A 19,622-nucleotide genomic window follows, 5' to 3' on the forward strand; every position below is an offset into this window, starting at 1 on the left:
GCCATTCAGAATAGCATGCTGGCAAGGATGCAGAGAAAAGGAAACTCTTTTTACACTGTTGGTGGGAATGTAAATTAGTACAGCCACTATAGAAGACAGTATGGAAATTTCTTTAAAAACTAAGAATAGAACTATCATTCAATCCAGCAATCCTACTACTACCTAAAGGGAAAGAAGTCAGTACATCAAAGGGATCTCTGCACTGTATATTTATGGTAGCACTATTCACAATGGTAGAGACATGGAATAGCCTACATGTCCATCAGTGGATGAATGGATAAAGAAAATGTGGTTTATACACATAATGCAGCAGCCGTAGAAAAGAACAAGATCTCGTCATTTGCAGCAACATGGATGGCACTCAGGGATCATTATTTTAAGTGAAATAAGCCATGTACAAGAAGACAGATGTCACATGTTCTTGGTGAAATGTGGTAGCTAAAAAGTTTGATCACATGGAGGTAGAGAGTGGAAAGACAGATTTAACAGACTGAAAGGGTGATTGCAGGGAAAGGAGAATGAGAGAATGGGGTTAAAGTCTACAAACATACAGTAAGATAGAATGAAGTCAGTACTTGGCCACATGCAGTGGTTCACAACTGTAATCCCAGCACTTCTGGGGGCCGAGGTGGGCGGATCACCTGAGGTCAGGAGTTTTAGACCAGCCTGGCCAACATGGTGAAACCCCGTCTCTACTAAAAATACAAAAAATTAGCCAGGCGTGGTGGCATGCACCTGTAACCCCAGCTACTCAGGAGGCTGAGGTGGGAGAATTGCTTGAACCCAGGAGGCAGAGGTTCCGGTGACCTGAGATCATGCCACTATACTCCAGCCTGAGTGACAGAGCAAGATTCCATCTCAGAAAAAAAAAAAAAAAAATTAGTAGAGTGACTATACTTAAGAAAAATGTTGTACTTGGGTGATGGCTACCCTGAATACCCTGAGTTGGTCACTATGCATTATACCTAACAAACTTTCTCACATACCTCATAAATGTGTACCAAAAAAATTCATTAGAGTAAAATGCCAAATTGAGGACACAAGCTCCTTTTGAAACAGCATAAAAAGCAGCCCCTCCAAAAAACTGTATTTGTTGCATATATATGCAAGGGAAAGTGTGGCTCCTTTAAAGAGTGAATTTTGGATGAGAAAACTAAGGAAGTTTGTGAGAAACTACCTGGTAAGAGAGGAGAATTTAGGCAGGTGCCTCTAATATATGAGAACAAAAGTATCTTTGTTCTTTGAAACAGAATTCTCCTAGTCAAACCAAAATAACATAAATGAGTTAATTCTCTTCTATGCATCTCTTGTGAATACTTTCTCATTCTTTCAGCAAATTTGACTGTATTGACAGGGGAGGGAGAACGTCCCTGACCCCTTACTTCATAAGCTGGGTGACTTAAGTTAGTAAGCAAGTGTCTTCATGCAACGAGCACGCCCCTCAAATCAACGTTGGGAAAAAAAGATGCTTCTCCAGACCTCCTTCTTCTTCTTCTTTCTTCTTCTTTTTATTTTTATTTTTTTAAATACTCGCCTCCAGATGGACTTTAAACCAACAAAATCCATCTAAAATTCTCCACACTCTAAGGATTAGGTGCCTTGTTGAAAAATGACTTTTCTCACTAAGTCTGGCTCTTACACAGCTGACGAGTTCTGGACAGTGGAATCAGGCAGGACTCAAAGATAAGCTAGAATTACCCATGGTGGAAGGGGTTTTTAAAAAAGTTTCTTTAAAGACCATTTTTAAAAACAATTTATATAAATAAATTCATATACAAAGAAACACATATACAGAGCACCCCAATTACCAGTACGGTGGACCCTAGCCCTTCTTTTCTGCATTGGGAAACAACAGAGAACGGAACAAATGATTCCATCTTCCTCTTAACTCTTTCCACCTATGTGCTCAGTTTTTCAAGTAGAGTTTCTATTCCTTTGCTGGTGCTTTTGGTTTTTTCCAATGTAGGAATCAAGCTTTTCAGTGCAGCTTTGACTTCGTTTGCAACTTCTGGGTCACAACTCTGGAGGAGGCTGGAAAGAATAATGGCCCCTTGATTTATGCTAGCCCAAGACTTCAGATTCTTCATACCAATCTGCTCTGCAAGTGTTTTTGCAAAACAACCTTCTCTCCCATTTTCTTTCATCTTTTTATCTTGCTCTGTTAACCAGTTCAGAACTAGATGTCCTGCAGGATGTTCTGCCATGTGAAACTCTCCGTCCTTGCCAGCGGGATGCAGTTCTGTTGCTGCCAAGCTGGTGATGGCATTCATGGCAGGCTGAACATCTCCAGTGGCAGATCCCAGAATGTCAGACACCAACACACACGCACACTTATCTAGCACCACCTCTTGGGCGTGTTCTTGCAGGTAGCTTAACAAAGCTGGAGAAATGGATTCTAGGAGCCCCCGTCTGCGGACCTCTATATCTTTCTTACTGTGTGCATTTCAATCTCCTTTTTGCACAACTTCAGTGATTTCTTGAACTGTATGTGCAGGATCTCTGGGGCTTAGTAAGTATAACAGACCTTCCTTCCATATTTATCATTTACTATGCTAGGCAACAAACTGATAATTTCTGATATGATTATCTGCTTCACAAGCTTAGTATCATCAATACAATCAAATGCCGCCAGTAAAACCAAATGGGAGTATTGGCCATTAGCCACCTATTCAACGTGTAAGTCTTCATTGTTTTCACAATCACTTTCCTGTCCTTGGGGGTACCGTGCCACAGGCACTTCATGGCCACTCTGGCGCCATCGTGTGAGTGTGCCAGGTATACCACCGCTTCACAGATGGCCTCAATCATTTCTGATCTGAGTTCGGGGGGTGCACAGGTCCAAGAATACTTTATGCACCAAAGAGTGCTTAATCATAGCTTCCTTTGGGGTCATTGGAGTTAGAATCTGTTTCATTTCATCCATAATAAGCTCTAATTTTTCTGGCTGTACCTCTAATACTTTGTCCAGAGTTGAGTGATCTGACTTGTAAAGCTGAAATGTGTTCCCATAGGGTTTTTATGATAAACCAGCTGAAAAGAGTGAGGAAGGAATGGGTGGTGCTGCGTGACAAGGCAGCTATGTGTGCTTACAAGAAAGATATGTCCTTGATGTATCTTTCCAGGAGAGGCAAGGGGCCAATAAAGCTCTGTGAATGGCGGCTCATCTGTCATTTCTAGCTGTTTCCTCTGTTCAAGTCCACCTGCGGGCTCAGAAGCAGCATGCCTGCCCACACCTTCATTTATAGTGTGCTAGCATCACCAGCCGCCACTAGCAGAGGTAGTAGCAGAATGGGGCTCTAGCAGCACAGGCTTTTGAGCTTGTGGAGTCTTAAATTCTCCCTGCCCTGGGCAGGGGAGACTTGCAAATGTGGAGTGGGAGGTTCCCAAGGTTCAGCCAGATGATAGACAGTGAAATGAGGGTTGACGATGTGCTCAGAGGGTTGAAATTAAAAGAAAACAAAAGCCAAGTCATTAGATCACTGTGTTTTAACAGTGATGTTGCTGCTTCACTTAATATCCTGGCTTGCAGAGTCCTGGAGGAATCTCCCAGTCAATGAGCTCAGAGATTACTAAATGGTAGCTCTTGGGTTGCGCTATTTGAATCAGATTTGGCCCAGGCTGAACAGAGAGAAATGTGAGAAGGGGAATTCCTTTACTTCATGCGTGATGAAAATGATTTCTCTGCCAATTGGGAAGGAATGGACGGCTGGAAGATTCCCATACTATTGTTTAATATCTTGCAGTTCTAGTAAGTGTTTCAGCTGGAGTGAACTGATATTAATATATGGGATGATTCACATGGCAGAGAATGGGTAGAGATGAGGAGGATTTAGCCTCAAGCTCCCTGAAGCCATGTGGGACTGGATGAGGACAAGTATATTTGTGTGACGCCTGCCAGGCCACCTCTCCCCACTCCTCTTGCCTACCACCTCCGTGCCTTTCTGATGTACAGGAAAAAGTATTTTCCCTTAAGAAGAGTAAGCAAGAAGTGGAAGGTGAGAGTTGGAAAACAGAGTTGGCCTTAGATCTAAGCAATATGAATTCAAACTTAGTGCACCTGCTGTCACTGAGAGCCTTCACAGAACACTGGAAGGGACAATCTAAGATTAGAGGTGCTTTACTTTATAACTGATTTATACTGTCTACACATGGAGCAAAGTGAATATTCTAAAAAGTCACTTGGAAGAAAAAGTGAGTGAATATCTAGTCTATTTGATCAGAGAAACACTTTGGCCTTAATTATTTGAGTATTATCTTAGATGTAGTTTAACATTACGACTACCTATCTGAAAAGTGTCATTAAAAATAATTTTTATTCCCTTTTCATTGAGGTGGCAGTCATTCAAGTACTAAAAACACTTCAGGAGGACAATACTTAGAGTGCATTAAATAAATATAAATTTTATTAAAAACACTCACATAGCGTTATCAGGAATGATATAATAATAGCTTTCAAATAACCTGCATTCATAACATTACAATACTTACAGTATTTATAACCATCCTCAGATCTTATAAACAAACCAAACATCTCATGAAAATAAAATGAAACTAGTTAAAAAAAATAAAGCATAGAAAAATGCACACAAAAGTTCATTATCTTAGTGTCAAACTGCAAGAGTTTTCTACACAAGTTAACCACTAGCTTAGAAGTGAACTGTACATCACTGTGCGTCAATCAAGATGAAAAATTCATTCAAGTAAAGTTGACACCACTCAGAAGCATTTTCAAGTATGGCTATATAGTCAACCTGATATTCCTATATTAGCAAATTGTAGATCTGCTTTCCATTCATTCTAACTGAGGCAGGTTTTATATTTACAATTATAGATCTGATATTTACAATATGCCAATCAATTTCTTCTCTTCCTTACGTAACCTCTCCCCAACCCCCAAACTATACTTCCTGCTCTTTTCGGCCAGCAGTTTAACAAATGACAGTAGGTGACATAAAAATCAAATATTAAGAATGGCTAATCAAAATCACCAAATGTACATACAAATGTTTTGAGCTAGATATTATGGTAATAATATATAAAACATTAAAATCATGTGGTTTGTAAGCAAAGCAAACATTTTTGGAAATGTCTGTAAATTGGACACAATCACAAATTTGATAAATCTTTTAAAAAGACAAAAGCCATCTTATAAGGATTTGACCAATAAAACCCAAAGGCCTCCTCTGATTAAGAATTTATTTTAAATACTAGTCAGCAAAAATGTATTTAGGTCAAAATGTAATTGTACAGTCTATTGCACACCATACTTGTAGGTGTTTGCCTGTTTAAGGGAAGTCCTCATGGAGTATGTACCTTCAGTGATTACAGGATCAAAAAAACTTCATTTAGAGAGTTAAAAGACTCTGGCCAAGAGCCACTTGCCAAACTCTCCTGCCTTACAATTTCCCTTTATCAACTCAGTGCATTCTATTTTCATGTAATTTTTTTTTTCTGCTTGAAACAGTCAAAAGATTCCTCAAACTTTTAAAATGATTTTCTTTACAATAAAAAGAGCCAACAGATTTATAAAATTAGTTTTAGTTACATCAGCACATGTACAAGTAAAATAGAAGGGATTCAAAATAAAAGGGTCAAATCCCTGACAAGGAATATATTTATTAACCTACAACAATTTTACAAAAACACAGGTGACATGTTGGCATAAGGAGAACATGAGCTGAAATATCCCTGAATTTTTAGAACAAAAAGGTTGAAGTTCAAGTTATACTTGCTAAGAAATCAAGTATTGAAAAAAGGTTTTTTTTTAATAATAAAAAAAAAGGACTTGGAAAAAAAATGATGGTACACAATGCTTTCACTCTCAGTTCAATATCCTATTGCCAAACTAGTGTTGAGGTATATGACAAGTAGGAACATCACTCAAACATTTAATGACTTCTTAGCTCACATTATGATATATTTGTAGCAGGCTGAGTAGCACCATCATGATGTGAATTCTGCTTCAAACTCATATATATATGTATATAATTTTTTTTTACAGTACTAAAATACTAAAGCATCGCGTTAAAAAAGTTTTGTTTACAATTTAATTTACTATACAACTCTTTCACTTTTTCTTTATACAAATTAATGATTTAAAACCACCACAGCAAACCAGCTGCCTGTTTTTGTTTCTTTTTAACTGACAGATTCACATGGAACTAACCCTGTTTATTCATCTTACGCAGGCATCAGTCTGCTCACTCTTCTTGTTAGAGAGGACACTTAAGAAATGACAACATCACAATGTACATAATTATCAACACAAAGGCAGACTGCCATTCAGTTCTCTGAAGAGCATACAGATCCATAAAATAGCATAGGCTTCAGTGAACTAGCTTTGCTGAGTCTGTAGCATGCGGCTAATTATTACCTGCAGTTAATAGAAAATTCTTAAAACTGTACATATTTGAGCAATGAACTTGTCATACAATTTTGTAGAAAACTGTTTTACAGTATAGCATGTGAGATGAGCACCAGAAAACATGTTTTGTGGACTAACGTATTCCCTTGAATCCAGTAAGCCCCACTGTGGATTTAACTGGCTGTGTTGAAAATGGACACATTGCTCATCAGCAGATGCATGGCTAAAAGCAAAAATATTTTAAAAGCTTTCCTTGTTTCCTTAAAAAAATCAACTTTGCATTCTAAAATGAAAGTAAACTTGTTTTTTAAACATCTTAGTACCTTAGCATTGTTCAAGTTGTCAAAGCTTAGGTAGACAAAGTGCTTCTAAAACACCATTTAAAATATTTATACATATACATGTGTGTGTATATATGTACATATATGTTTATTGTCCTACAAGGACTTCACTGGATGAGCAAAATCCAGAGGCCTTTAAAATGTCCACATTTTAAAAATTAAGCTTGTGTAAGAATAGGTAATTATGATAAAAACTTGAATGAAAAGGTACCCCTATTATTCAAGGGCACTGGAGTACACTGATAGCATCTTGATGCTATAAAGGCATTAAATTTTCAAATATTAAAGACACCATTTTCTTAGCACCATTTCTTAAAACATCCAAACAAATTCAGTGTTTTCCTGTTATCCATTTATGCTTCCTGTAGCTATTTTGATAAATAAACGTTAATATTAAGATTACAGTAAAAACTGCATTTCAGAAAGCCGTATTTCCAGTATTTCAGTACATCATAATTCAGCACCAGATGGTATTTTAGGATTCCTGTCACTGTAATACTACAGTACTTGTTTGATTTGTGTTCCATGACTATGCAAACTTGATATTATTAAAAGTAGTCACAGATGTGTAGACTTGTAAGGGGGGGAAATCACATTTACATATCATCTCATCCAATAATAGAACCAGTGTTTAAAAATGTAAATTGCGGAACACTTTCTTCCCCACCTTCTTTTTGCATAGAATGCTTTGGTCTTTTCCTAGATGCCATCTGTGACCACTTGGGAGTCAGTGAAAATTAAGTGCTATGGTAAGATTACCTCTTTTTTTTGCTGGTGAGCTGAGGTTTTTCCCACCACACTTGTCATGAATACTGTGACCTTTCCCCACTGCCCACGTCACGATAACTACACTACTGACAGGTTGGTTGTGGTCTTTTCAAATGAGGTAACCAACAAAAGGGGGTGATATCATATATATCTGTTGTAAGGCCCCGTGACCCGAGTGAAGGCATATGGAGATGTAGTTACTGTGGAGTCTGTGGTCACGGACATGGTCCTTTCAGCGAGGGACTTGATGAAGCGCAGGTATGTGGGCTCTGAAGGTTCATGTGGCTCAGTGGGCTCCCGTTTCACTTTTTTGCCATGGGATTTTTGAGGCACATAGTCTGGGCCATACTTTTCAGACTCTTCCTCTTTCTCACGGGCTTTTTCAGCCATTTTGGCTTCCCAAAGAGCCAAGCCATGTTTTGGCTCATTCATGCTCTTATGCTGGTAAAAGACGAGTGAGATCCTGGTGGGGTGATTCCTATTGGGATTCTTTAAAGGGGTTGTGGCATGCAGCTCGCGCTTTGCACACTCAATGAGAATCGACCCATGAGTTGGAGCCACGGCCACGCCCCCAATGTCAGGATCCAGAAAGCTCTGCTCGCTGTCTGACCAGACCTCATCATTGTCCTCTGCGGCAGAAGCCACACCCTGCACTGGTGCCAATGGCTGCTTTTCCTGACCGTTAGCATCACTTATTCTGTGTAAGCCTCCTTGGACACAAGCAGTTCTATCATGGTTAAGAGCTGGAAGCATCTTTGATAACCCATTAGCTGTGTGGGAAAGCATGTCATTCTCCTTGTTTTGGAGATGCAGGGCATGAAGGGAGCTGTTGAACGTGCCTGGAGCTGCACTGTAGTTATGGATTATGTGAGACGGTGAATGATGTTCACCATTTTTATAGTCTATGTTTGGATTACTCAAATTGGGTGGTACTCTAGAGGTGGCTCCCATGCAGTGGCCATCCACCTCATGAGTGGAATAAGGAGGCAACGTCCCTACGTGATGTACATTTGGTCTAATGGTACAACTGCTGAAACCATCTCCCTGCATATTTTGGTTTCCATAACCTAAGTATTTAGATGTAAAACTCTGGCTATTTCCAAACCTTGGCTGGTAAAGTGTATGGATGGGTGGTAGATTTAGCTTAGACAGAGGGTCTTGGCTCGGATACCTATACAGATCCACGGGCTGAGACTGGGGAGAATAGGAACTCAGATATGGGGAGCAGTTGTCCACTGATAGGTTTCCATTGCATTGATATGATGAATATTGGTTATTCTGACTCAAAAGCCCAGGGTAAGGGTTCATGGGATTAGAAGAATTCAAATATGAACCTGCAGCTTGAGATGAGGTGGAATAGAAGTTGCTTCCATAGATATCTGAAGTGTGTGAAGAGCTTGGATAAGGACTAACCAGATTGGGCCGTCTCATGTATGGATTAATGGATCCAGAAGCAGAATAAGAGTTGACAGACTCTGTCTGAGGGTGATGTGGCTGCTGCTGCTGGGGTCTCTGCTGCTGCTGGGGCTGTGGTGGGTTCTTCTGTGGAGGCTGGGGCTGCTGGGACTGCTGCGTGACTGGTCCTGGAAGCCGCAAAAGTTCTGTGGACAGGGTAAGAGGGAACAGAAACAGATTATCTCTGATGTTGATGATTATTTTATGAAGGTTAGCGAGGATACTTAAATGTGTGTAAGAAACTCCACTAGGAATATACAATACCTATTCAGCAAAGATAAGAGCAAAGTCAGGTTTCTTTGCTAACAATTTTTTGCCTAAGGCATGAGAAATGCAGAACTTAGTGGAAAAAAAAGTAATAAACATCCAAAGCCGTTCCATTGAAAGCAACATCTTCTTTGGAAGTTCTGAACATGCCTTTGCTTGAAGTGTCCTCCTTTTTCCTCCCCATCTCCCTACCCTTCCTTGGTGTAGTCATCCCTTCCTCAAGGGACCACTGTGACCTCATCTTCTAGTGCTTTTATAATACTCAATGCAAACATAGATCTGATAAAGCAACACTCACAATGTATTACAGTTATGTTTTTAGTTCTCTCCTCACCCCCACTGGTAAATAAATTCCTAAATGGGAGGGACAATGTCTTATTTTACTTTATTTCTTTATTTCCTGGCATGCAATGGAATTTGCTACATAATTAAAGTAAGATTTGTTATGCGAGATTCAGGAATGTTGTGAAAAAAAAGAATGACACGCATTTAAACACAAAAGGCATCTTATATAATCAGCAAACGGTACTTTATGAGCAGGCTTTCCAGAAAGGAAGTTAACACAACTGTAGGTAACACTTTAAAGAAACTTTCAGCTTTGTACGTGAAACTTTTAAAAGTCATACTTCTGTTTTGATCTAACTTGAAAAAGTCTTATGAGTTAAGAACAAATAGATAAAAACTGCAATGGCAGTTCTGAGAACAGAAGTGATTAAGTTAAAAGGGAGCAGAGACAAAGTTCTATCTGGTAATATTTCACAGCTAACCTAAAGGAGATATCAGGGAGGAAGAGTTTTTACTTAGTGTAAGTCAACCAATCAATAAACACTTATCAAGCATCTTTAGCATATTGTTCTAAATTATTTAACCTAGTTCCTCTGAGCTTGGCAATGAATCAGTAGAGAAATCTGGCTTTATGAAGCAGTAAAGATGGTTAGTTTTAAGCAAACTGGTACACTACACTTAAGAGATACACATTTTGCTTTTGTTAATGGCCAGGCCAATACCATCTCCAAATTTTGGATTTTTTTTTAAACCATACTAATTGCAGACATAAAGCAAGAGGCTATGGAAAGAAAATAGCTTAGTATTCATGAATAATGTTCTATTGTTACTACTACAGCTGTAATCTATTCTGATGGGTAACAATTCTGTAGGATATCTACATGTGGAACCTCTCCTTAACCACAGAGTCAACATGTCTAAGGAAAGGTATTTTATTCTTCTCTCTCTATAAATTGTAATTTTTTCAAACTTTTTATTTCAATAAATAGTACTGTTTTAGAAACCTAAAACAGTAGGTTAAGTTTAAGTTTAAAACTTTGGAGTCATCTTTAAATTTTTCTTTTCTTTCATTCCAATGTTCTGTCACCAATGTATTGATTTTCCCATTTTGGAAAAGCTCATTTGCACCATTTTGCTATATCTTTATGCTACCAACAAAATTCAAGGTCATGTTACCTCAGTCCCGGTTTATGGGATCTGTCTCCAAACTGCTCCTCTACTAATCTGGTCTACTGCTAGATTACAATGAATTTCATTATATCACTTACCTGTTAAAAAATGTTGCTGTCTGTTATAGAATAAAATCCAAACTTTTCCATGTTTTCCATGTTACTGGGCAATAATATCTCATTACCATCTCTGCGAGCAAAGCCTGGCCCTTGCTACTTTAGAGAAGACTCGGGCACAGAACTAAGACCATAACTGATGTAACTTTCCAAAATTAACAATGTTCATTTTACAGTGAGAGCACATAGAAGCATGGAGGTGGGGGGACAACACGCACTGGGGCCTGTTGGCGGGGGTGCGTCTGGAGGAATAGCTAACGGATGCTGGGCTTAATACATAGGTGATGGGATGATCTGTGCAGCAAACCGCCATGGCACACGTTTACCTATGTAACAAACCTGCACATCCTGCACGTGTACCCATGAACTTAAAAGTTGATGGGGCAAAAAAACCAAAACAATATTCATTTTTAATAGACCATACAACACATTTATCTACAAATACTCTACATGACATTTACCTGCCAACTGCTTAGCCTGGCTTGCATTTTCAGTTTGTTTTGTACGTGACGAGGCTGACTTTTCCTTTTCATTTTTACTCGAGCTGTTGTCCAGGGAGGAAAGCTTTTCAGCTGCAGCTTTCTTGGCTTCTAGTTTCTTTTGTCGGCAAGTCTTGACTGGCTCTGCTAACATCCTGACTTTTCGCCGAAAAGAACTCAGTACCTGAATAGCACCACTCCGTTTTTTCTCCTCCTGAGCTTCTACGCTCCCAAACTCATCCACGTCAGAGACTTTGTATAAAGGCAGAACATGAAGCTGCTCATCCTCAGGTTTTTTTCCAATTTCTCGATTGTCTTCTCTAGTGAGAGTGCATACCTGGCAGGAAAGACAGACATTACAACCTCAGCAACAAGTCCAAAAGAAAATGTGTGTGTGTATCTTTCTCCTCTCAGTACCCAGATTTGTGCTAGTGGTCAGGTTGCTCCAGATCAGTGACACGTATATTACTATAAAACCATTCTACCTGTTATTAATGAAAAGAGCATCAAGATGATGGTACAGGGAGATAAAGACAAATTGACACTGCCACCCACACTTTCCCTGAGTCTATCAGGAACTGTTACTGTGGTGACCCTTGTTCTTCACATACGTTTCTGACTATGGGAAGACGCAACACTCCCCAAAATGAAGCACTCTCTCACTTTTCACACTTCAAAAATAGATGTGCAAGATGTGAAGCCTCTTCAAAAACAGGCAAAAAGTTTTTTTTTTTTTTTTTCTATGAAATGACTTCCTCTGTTTTTGGTTGTATCACATTTGCCTCATCTCACAATTCTGAACGCAAATTTCATGTTTTCCACATACCTGACACCAAACTCTCTATGCTTAAGAAATTTCCATAAGATAACTGAAGTAAAAATATAAAAAATGAAAAGCTAAAGATTTGGCTGATATAGGTAATATGCAACTTAATGCTATTTTTTTACCTATTTTTTCTCTCTCCCTTTGTACTTTGTCAAACCTAACTTTGTTTCTCTTCATTTCTTTTCTGAAACATGACCACATACAAGTGGGTACTCTGAAAAGGGTAGCGGGTGGAAGGAGGAAAGCTACATCTGTTGCCTTGATAATTAAATGGTACTTTTTTCTTTTGTTACCACAATTATATTGGTTTTGGTAAAGGATTATTTGTGGTTTTAAAATACTAGCTTTTTAGTATTTAGTGTTTTTGATCAATGCAGACAATGTGATCTAAAATAAAATCATTAGAAGATACTTTTGAGAGAACTGTGATCATAACTGACTGACTTTAGACATGACTTTAACATGAGACGGTATTAATGAGCCTGTCACTTCCTGCATGGGAAAGTCTTCAAATGCATGTCTCTGAGCACCTTGTTACTTTCCCTATACATATGTAACCCTATTCAGTGCTTATCTAGTGCTACTTTCCATTTTACTTCACAGAACCCATGCTCTATCAGAGGCAAATTCTCCTTGTTTCTAAACATCCTTCTCATTATCTTACTCTCTATCACCTTGCTGGAATGAAACGTGGTTATATTCAGGATGCACTATAACTCCAGTTATCATTTACTCCTGCTTTTCAGAAACTAGCATAGCCTCCTAATAATGAGCAGGTGCTGAGAACATGATAAGTGACGACTTTAGATGTTGCGGTGGGTGGTAGGCCTTGTGTTTGTTCTCCTGGGTCAGAAGTTAGCAAACTAGAACCTGTGGCTAATGTGTCTCACAGCTTGTGTTTGTATGGCCAGTAAACTAACAATGGCTTTTACATTTTTGAGGAGTTTAAAAAAAAAAAAAACAAACCCACCAAACAATGTAACAGAGACCCTATGTAGGCTGTAATGCCTAAAATATTTACCATCTTGCCCTTTATAGAGAAGAGTTTTCCAGTCTCTGATCTAGACCATTAAATGAATACCTTCTCTGCTTCTCAACAAAAACTTCACACCAGCTTCTTCAAATTATTTCAGCTATGATCTAGTACCTCCCTGAATTCTCTTCTGCCTTAGAATGTGACTTTAATATCTGACATCTATTTCCATATTCTCACTGGCCATCTTCCTCGACTACACTTACAAGCATGTTGATGATTCATTAGATGATTGATTTATAGTTTTTTCAACAGAACTTTTTGTTCTTTATCTCTACTCTGGGTCATCCCTTTACATGCAAAATTATACCCTGAATTTTGTGGGTATAGAACATTCCTCCACCCTAAGAACTTATATATATAATTTTTTTTTTTCCCTTCACCACTGCCTCCTATTACAAGACTAATCCAGTTCACCCACTGTAATATGTAGCCGGGCTCTTTTGCACTGTGAATCTTTTACAGTAGGTTACCATAGTTACTGTGACAATGATGATGTGTTTCTCATTTATGCTTCTCTCTCTGTAAGGTGAACTGGTACCTTGGCTTGTATATGGCTTTTTGCTTAACTGATTATAACGTACCAGGCAATTGGCACTGAATTTTGAGATTTTCCTGGCAGTTAACTGTAACTGGCAATGCATAGTCACTGGTTTAATTAGCACCAAGGATGTTCATGTTTCTCACACGCTTGTCAACACAATTGACTGGACACTAATGTGCCAACCTATCATGAAAGTGCTAGTTATGCCAAAGACGGTCACTTTGCAACAGGAATTCGTTCACGAAAGTACTGTTGTCCAGTGAAAACTGCAGACAACATATTACGCTAACCAAATGCTACTAAATTCCTGTGTTCTGCTCCTCGACATGAGATATGGCTGCTGATATGGTTTGGTTGTGTCCCCACCCACCTCTCATCTTGAACTGTAGCTCCCATAATTCCCCTATGTTGTGGGAAGAACCAGTGGGAGGTAACTGAATCACGGGGGTGGATCTTTCCCAACTTGTTCTTGAGATAGTGAATAAGTCTCGGGAGATCTGATGATTTCATAAAGGGGAGTTCCCCTGCACGTGCTCTCTTGCCTGCCACCACGTAAGACGTGACTTTGCTCCTCATTTGCTGTCAGCTATGATTGTGAGGCCTCCCCAGCCATGTGGAACTGTAAGTCAGTTAAATCTCTTTCCTTTATAAATTACCCAGTCTTGGGTATGCCTTTATTAGCAGTGTGAGAACAGACTCAGACAGCTGCTAAGCTGTCCTCATCACAACTTACCAATGTGCTGCCATTCTGCATGTTGTGCAAGTCTCTATGGGCATGAGCACAGAAGTCCAGACATGCAGTGACCCCTGAGAATGGACGGCCTTCCTTCAGCCCCAGACGGCACTCTGGTGCTCTGTGTTCATATTCAATCTGAAAAATGAAAGTGTGTGTGTGAATGGGAAAGTAGTTAGTTTTACTCTTAGACCAAAAAACTCACTAGTATTTAAACCATTTATAATTTTAAAAAATGGTTTAGTCTTTATATCCATAAACAAAATGGAATGACACAAAATAGAGCAAATATCTTGATGTGGTAAAGTTTTTATTTTACAGTGTTATTGAGGCCATAATTGACATACACTAAATAGCATATATTTAAAGTGTGCAATCTGAGTTTTGATATATGTATTTGTCACAATCAAAATAAAGTACATATTCATCACTCTTAAAAGTTTCCTCATGCCCTTGTATAATTTATGCTTCCTGCTTTGTTCCCAGACAACTACTAATCTTTCTATCACTCCAGGTTAATTTTCATTTTCTAGAATTTCATATAATTGGATGTATTTGCAGTTAATTTTTATAAATGGTGTGAATTAAGGGTCAAGATTACTTTTTCCCATATGGCTATCCAGCTGTTCAGATACCACTGGATAAAATGGTTATCCCTTCCCAATTGAATCGCCCTTTGTTAAAAATCAATTGACCATATATATTGGGTCTACTCGAGGACTGTCTAATCTGATATACTAGTGTTTAATGGTGTGCATGTAGTATGTCATATCAAACTTTAAAAAAAAATTTATTATTTATTTTTTAAGACAGTCTCACTCTGTCACCCAGGCTGGAGTGCAGTGACATGATCTGGGCTCACTGCAACCTCTGTCTCCTGGGTTCAAGTGATTCTCAGGCCTTAACCTCTCAAGCAGCTGGAACTATAAGCACATGTCATCATGCCCCACTAATTTTTTGTATTTTATTAGAGATGGGGTTTCCCCATGTTGGCCAGGCTGGTCTCAAACTCCTGTCCTCAAGTGATCTGCCCACCTTGGCCTCCCAAAGTGCTGGGATTACAGGTGTGAGCCACTGCACCTGGCCAATATCAAACTGTCCTGACAGTAGCAAGTATAGATCTTAGTAAACCTTGAAACCAAGCAATAGATAACCTCAAATTCTGCTCTTCTGTTAAAATATTGTTTGACTATTCCAAGTCCTTTGCATTTCCAAATATATACACTTTAGAGCCATCTTGTCCAATTTTTTCAAAAAAACTGTTGAGGTTCTGAAACATGTATTGAACATATTAATTAGTTTGGGGAGAACAAACATCTTAATAATATTTAGTCTTCTGAACCATGAACATAGTACATCTCTCCAGTTACTGAAGTCTTCTATAATTCATCTCAGCAGTGTTTTAGTTTCCAGTATATAATCTTAGTCATTTTGTCAAATTTATGCCTAAGAATTTTATTTCTGATGCTATTTTAATGGTTTATTTTGATTTATTTACTGCTAGTATATAAAAATACACGAATTTTGTAACTTTGCTAAATTCATTTTTTGATTAGACTTTTTTCAAACTTCTTATACAGATAAACATGTCATCTGCAAATAAGTATGGTTTTAGTTTTTCCTACCCAATCTTGACTGCTTTTTTTCTTACCTTACCGCATTTTCTAAAATTTACCGTTTGATGTTGAATAGAAGTGGTTGGTTAAAAACGGACATCGTTGTCTTGTTCCTTATCTTAGGGGTAAAGTATTAGTCTTTCACCACTAAGTAAAATGTTAGCTTTTGGCTTTTCATTTATGTATTTAATAGGTTGAGAAAGTGTCCTTTTATGAATGTTGAGTGTTATCGAATGGTTTTTTTGTACCTACTGCAATAATCATATATTTTTTCCTGTTACGTCTTTTTAACGTCATTTTTTGTGTTTAAAAGTATCCTTTTAATTTATTTGTATCTTTAAAGTGGTTTTGTTTTGCTTTTTTTTTTTTTTTTGAGACGGAGTTTCGCTCTTGTTACCCAGGCTGGAGTGCAATGGCACCATCTCGGCTCACCGCAACCTCCGCCTCCTGGGTTCAGGCAGTTCTCCTCCCTCAGCCTCCTGAGTAGCTGGGATTACAGGCATGCGCCACTGTGCCCAGATAATTTTTTGTATTTTTAGTAGAGACGGGGTTTCACCATGTTGACCAGGATGGTCTCGATCTCTTGACCTCGTGATCCACCCGCCTCAGCCTCCCAAAGTGCTGGGATTATAGGCTGAGCCACTGCGCCCGGCCTGTTTTGCTTATTCAATATCACAATCTCTGCCTTATAATTGGAGGTGTTAAAACTATTTACATTTAATATGGTTGTTGATATAGTTGGGTTTAAACCATCTTGCTGTTTTTTATTTATATTTATCTTTTTTTGGTCCTATATATTTTTAAAAAACATTTTTGGGTTGATTTTATTTTTCTCTCTCTATTGGCTGATGAGCTATATTCCCTTATTTTTTTAAGTGGTGCTTGCTTTAAGGTACTCTAACTTCTCACTGTTTATAGCCAAGTAATATACCCAGTCCATATATAGAGTAAGTACTTTACAATAATACACTTTCAATTCCTCAGCCTCTGTGCTATTTCTACATATTATAAACCTCATTGTTAATATATATTTAAAATAGCAAGTTACCTTTTAAATACATTTTTAAAAAAGTATTTTAACCATGTTTACTATTTCTGATGCTTTTAATTTTATTATGTTGATCTAGATTTCTATCTGGTATCATGTTTTTTCTTCCTAAAGGATTTTGTTTAACATTTTAAAAGTGCTACTTTGCTTGTGGTGAATTCTTTCAGCTTTTGTATGTCTGAAAAAATACTCTTTGTTTTGCTTGCTTTTTTGAGAGCTGTTTTCATTGGTTAGATATTTCTGGGTTGACAGTCTTTTTCTTTTAGTATGTTAAAGATGTCTCTGCTGTATCTTCTCACTTGCCTTTTTCTGAAGGAAGTCTCCTGTTTTTTCCTATGTGTAATATGTCCTTTCTTCTCCCTTTGCCTTTCTGATTTTCTCTTTATCACAAACTGTAAGCAAACTGATTATAAACTTTTGGTAGTCTCTTTCCATGTCTGTGTTTTTTAATCTGGGGTTTGCTGGGCTGCTGAGGACTATGGGTTCACAGTTTTGAAGAAATTTCAAAAAAATTTGGCCATTGTTTCTTTACATTTTTTTTTCTGTCTCCCACCTCCTTCTATAATACACATATATGAATGTAACAATATTGGCTAATAGGTCTTTTATATATTCATTTTTTTCAGTTTTGTTTTTTTCTTTATATTGAAAAATTTCTATTGCTTTATCTTCAAGTTCCTTAATCTGTAATTCCACCTAGTGTATTTTTAATCTAGACATTATATACGTTTCACTTCTAGAAGGTCATTGTGGGCATTGTAATATCTTCCAGTCTTTCGTTATCACTCTCATGCTTTCCTCTGGCATTTTTAGCGTATGAAATATGATAGCCATTTTCATGAACTGATCTACATATTGTATCACGTCAGTTCCGGGACTGTTTTTACTGATTTCCCCCGGCTCCCCAGTATGGGTTCTATTTTCTTTTTTCTTTTTATGCCTTGTATTTTTTGATGGAATGCTAGACTATAAATTTTACCTTGTTGGTTGGTAGATTTCTCTTTTCTCTTTTAATTTTTGTACTGGGATGCAGTTAAATTACTTATCAGTTTGGTCCTTTTGTGTTTTGATTTTAAGCATTTTTAGATGAGCTCAGAATAGTCAAATTTACTTCTACCAATGCAATATAATTATGAATAGCTTATGTATTATGAAGTCTTCTCTGTCTGGCTGGTATGATCAGGAACTATTCTAGGTCCTGTGTGAGATCAAGGGATTATCTGCCTGCTTCCTCAGATGGTTCTTTACTCAGCCCTGGCCGTTTTTTCACACGTATGTGCTGTTCAGTGCTCAGCTGAAGACTGGATCAGAACCCTCTGCAGGTCTCTCGAGCTCTTCTCAATAACACTCCCTCCTCTCTGGTACTCCAGCCAGCTTGGTCTCTCCAAATTTTCAACAACTTTGCCTCCTTAATACAGAGATAATGCTGGGGTATGTTTGGTTTCCTACTGCCTACCCTGGAGCCTAATACTCTCTTCTGGAAGCAAACTCGGGTGATTATAGGTTCACCTTTTGATTTCCTCTCTGGTGCCTCTGTCTCTTGAACTTCTTATTCTATGTCTAAAAACCATTGTTTCATATATTTTGTCAGTTTTTTCTTAAATGTGTAAAGGCATATCTAGTCCCTCCCTATTACTCCATCATGTCTAGAAGATCAACCTGCATTATGACTAAAGTTTTTGGTGACTTCATATTATTTACTGTTGGATTTATATATGTTTTTGTCTATCTAACCTCAAAAGACTTTGGCCAAAGGAAAATAAGGGTACCAACTACTGTTTTTCATAGCTGTGTGGTTTGTGACTGTTTAGTTCATGCTGTGGTTTAGTTAGCTTTATTCTGTTCCTTGAACAAAAACAGATATACAATCAATCAGCTAGGAATTAGACAGACTTATGCCATCTCCTAAATATACCATACAGGATTTTGTGAATGAATTACTGGAAATCCATCTCCATGTCTGGAAGACAATTCTAAATGAATGGCTTTCTCATGGTCTAAGGTTGTACTGTTCAATATGGTAACCATTACCCATATGTGGCTATTTTTGTTGATTTTTAAATTAATTTAAACTCAATTACATTAGCCACATATCAACTGTTAAATAATAACCATATGTGGCTAGTGGCTATTACACTGAACAGCGTAAATAGGGAATATTTCCATCATCATAAAAGCTCTCTTAGAAGCATTTGTCTACAATGTCATCTCCATGTATGATAAATAGCATATGAGTTGAGATGCAAACCTACTATTTCAGGTCTATTGTTAAATTGTAAGACAGGCATAGAAAAGACAGAGCCAAATATAGAGTCTACTGGATAGACATGAAGAAAGGACATTTAAATGGAGAAAACTGAAACTCTAATTCCATGGGACTGACAGGAGAGATGCTGTGGAGAGCCAACTAAGCTTTAGCAATAAGACTTTATGAAATCAAGAAATAAAGCAAGGACAAAATTCAGATGTGAGAAACAGAGATAATATACTCAGTTGGGGAAAGGTGGTGAAGATCAAATAGTAAGTTTTATGACAGCATCTATAACATCAAATGGTCTTCCCATGTACTGTGTGGAA

The 19,622-nt window shown here is 37.9% G+C and overlaps 1 protein-coding gene and 1 pseudogene across 4 annotated transcripts in view; both read right to left on the minus strand.

The window, feature by feature from the left end:
* Positions 1 to 1,125: 1,125 nt before the first annotated feature.
* LOC105706237 (pumilio homolog 3-like) lies at positions 1,126 to 6,179 on the minus strand (annotated as a pseudogene).
* The window catches only part of TET2 (tet methylcytosine dioxygenase 2), a 137,423-nt gene continuing 122,176 nt past the window's right edge, over positions 4,376 to 19,622 (minus strand). For 3 of the 4 annotated variants that reach the window (XM_064384042.1, XM_064384041.1, XM_012436520.3), the window contains 3 exons: positions 14,382 to 14,519; positions 11,228 to 11,582; positions 4,376 to 9,074 (listed from right to left, as the gene is read on the minus strand). In XM_064384042.1, the coding sequence (XP_064240112.1) occupies positions 7,615 to 9,074; positions 11,228 to 11,582; positions 14,382 to 14,519 (1,953 nt within the window). In that variant the 3' untranslated portion in view covers positions 4,376 to 7,614. Of the gene's footprint in view, positions 9,075 to 11,227; positions 11,583 to 14,381; positions 14,520 to 19,622 lie in introns of those variants that run through there. The other variant, XM_064384044.1, reaches the window with a different exon arrangement.

This window comes from Aotus nancymaae, unplaced genomic scaffold, assembly GCF_030222135.1.
Source record: "Aotus nancymaae isolate 86718 unplaced genomic scaffold, 86718_ANA_hifiasm-v0.15.2.pri h1tg000033l, whole genome shotgun sequence".
In the NCBI taxonomy this organism is placed as follows: domain Eukaryota; kingdom Metazoa; phylum Chordata; class Mammalia; order Primates; family Aotidae; genus Aotus; species Aotus nancymaae.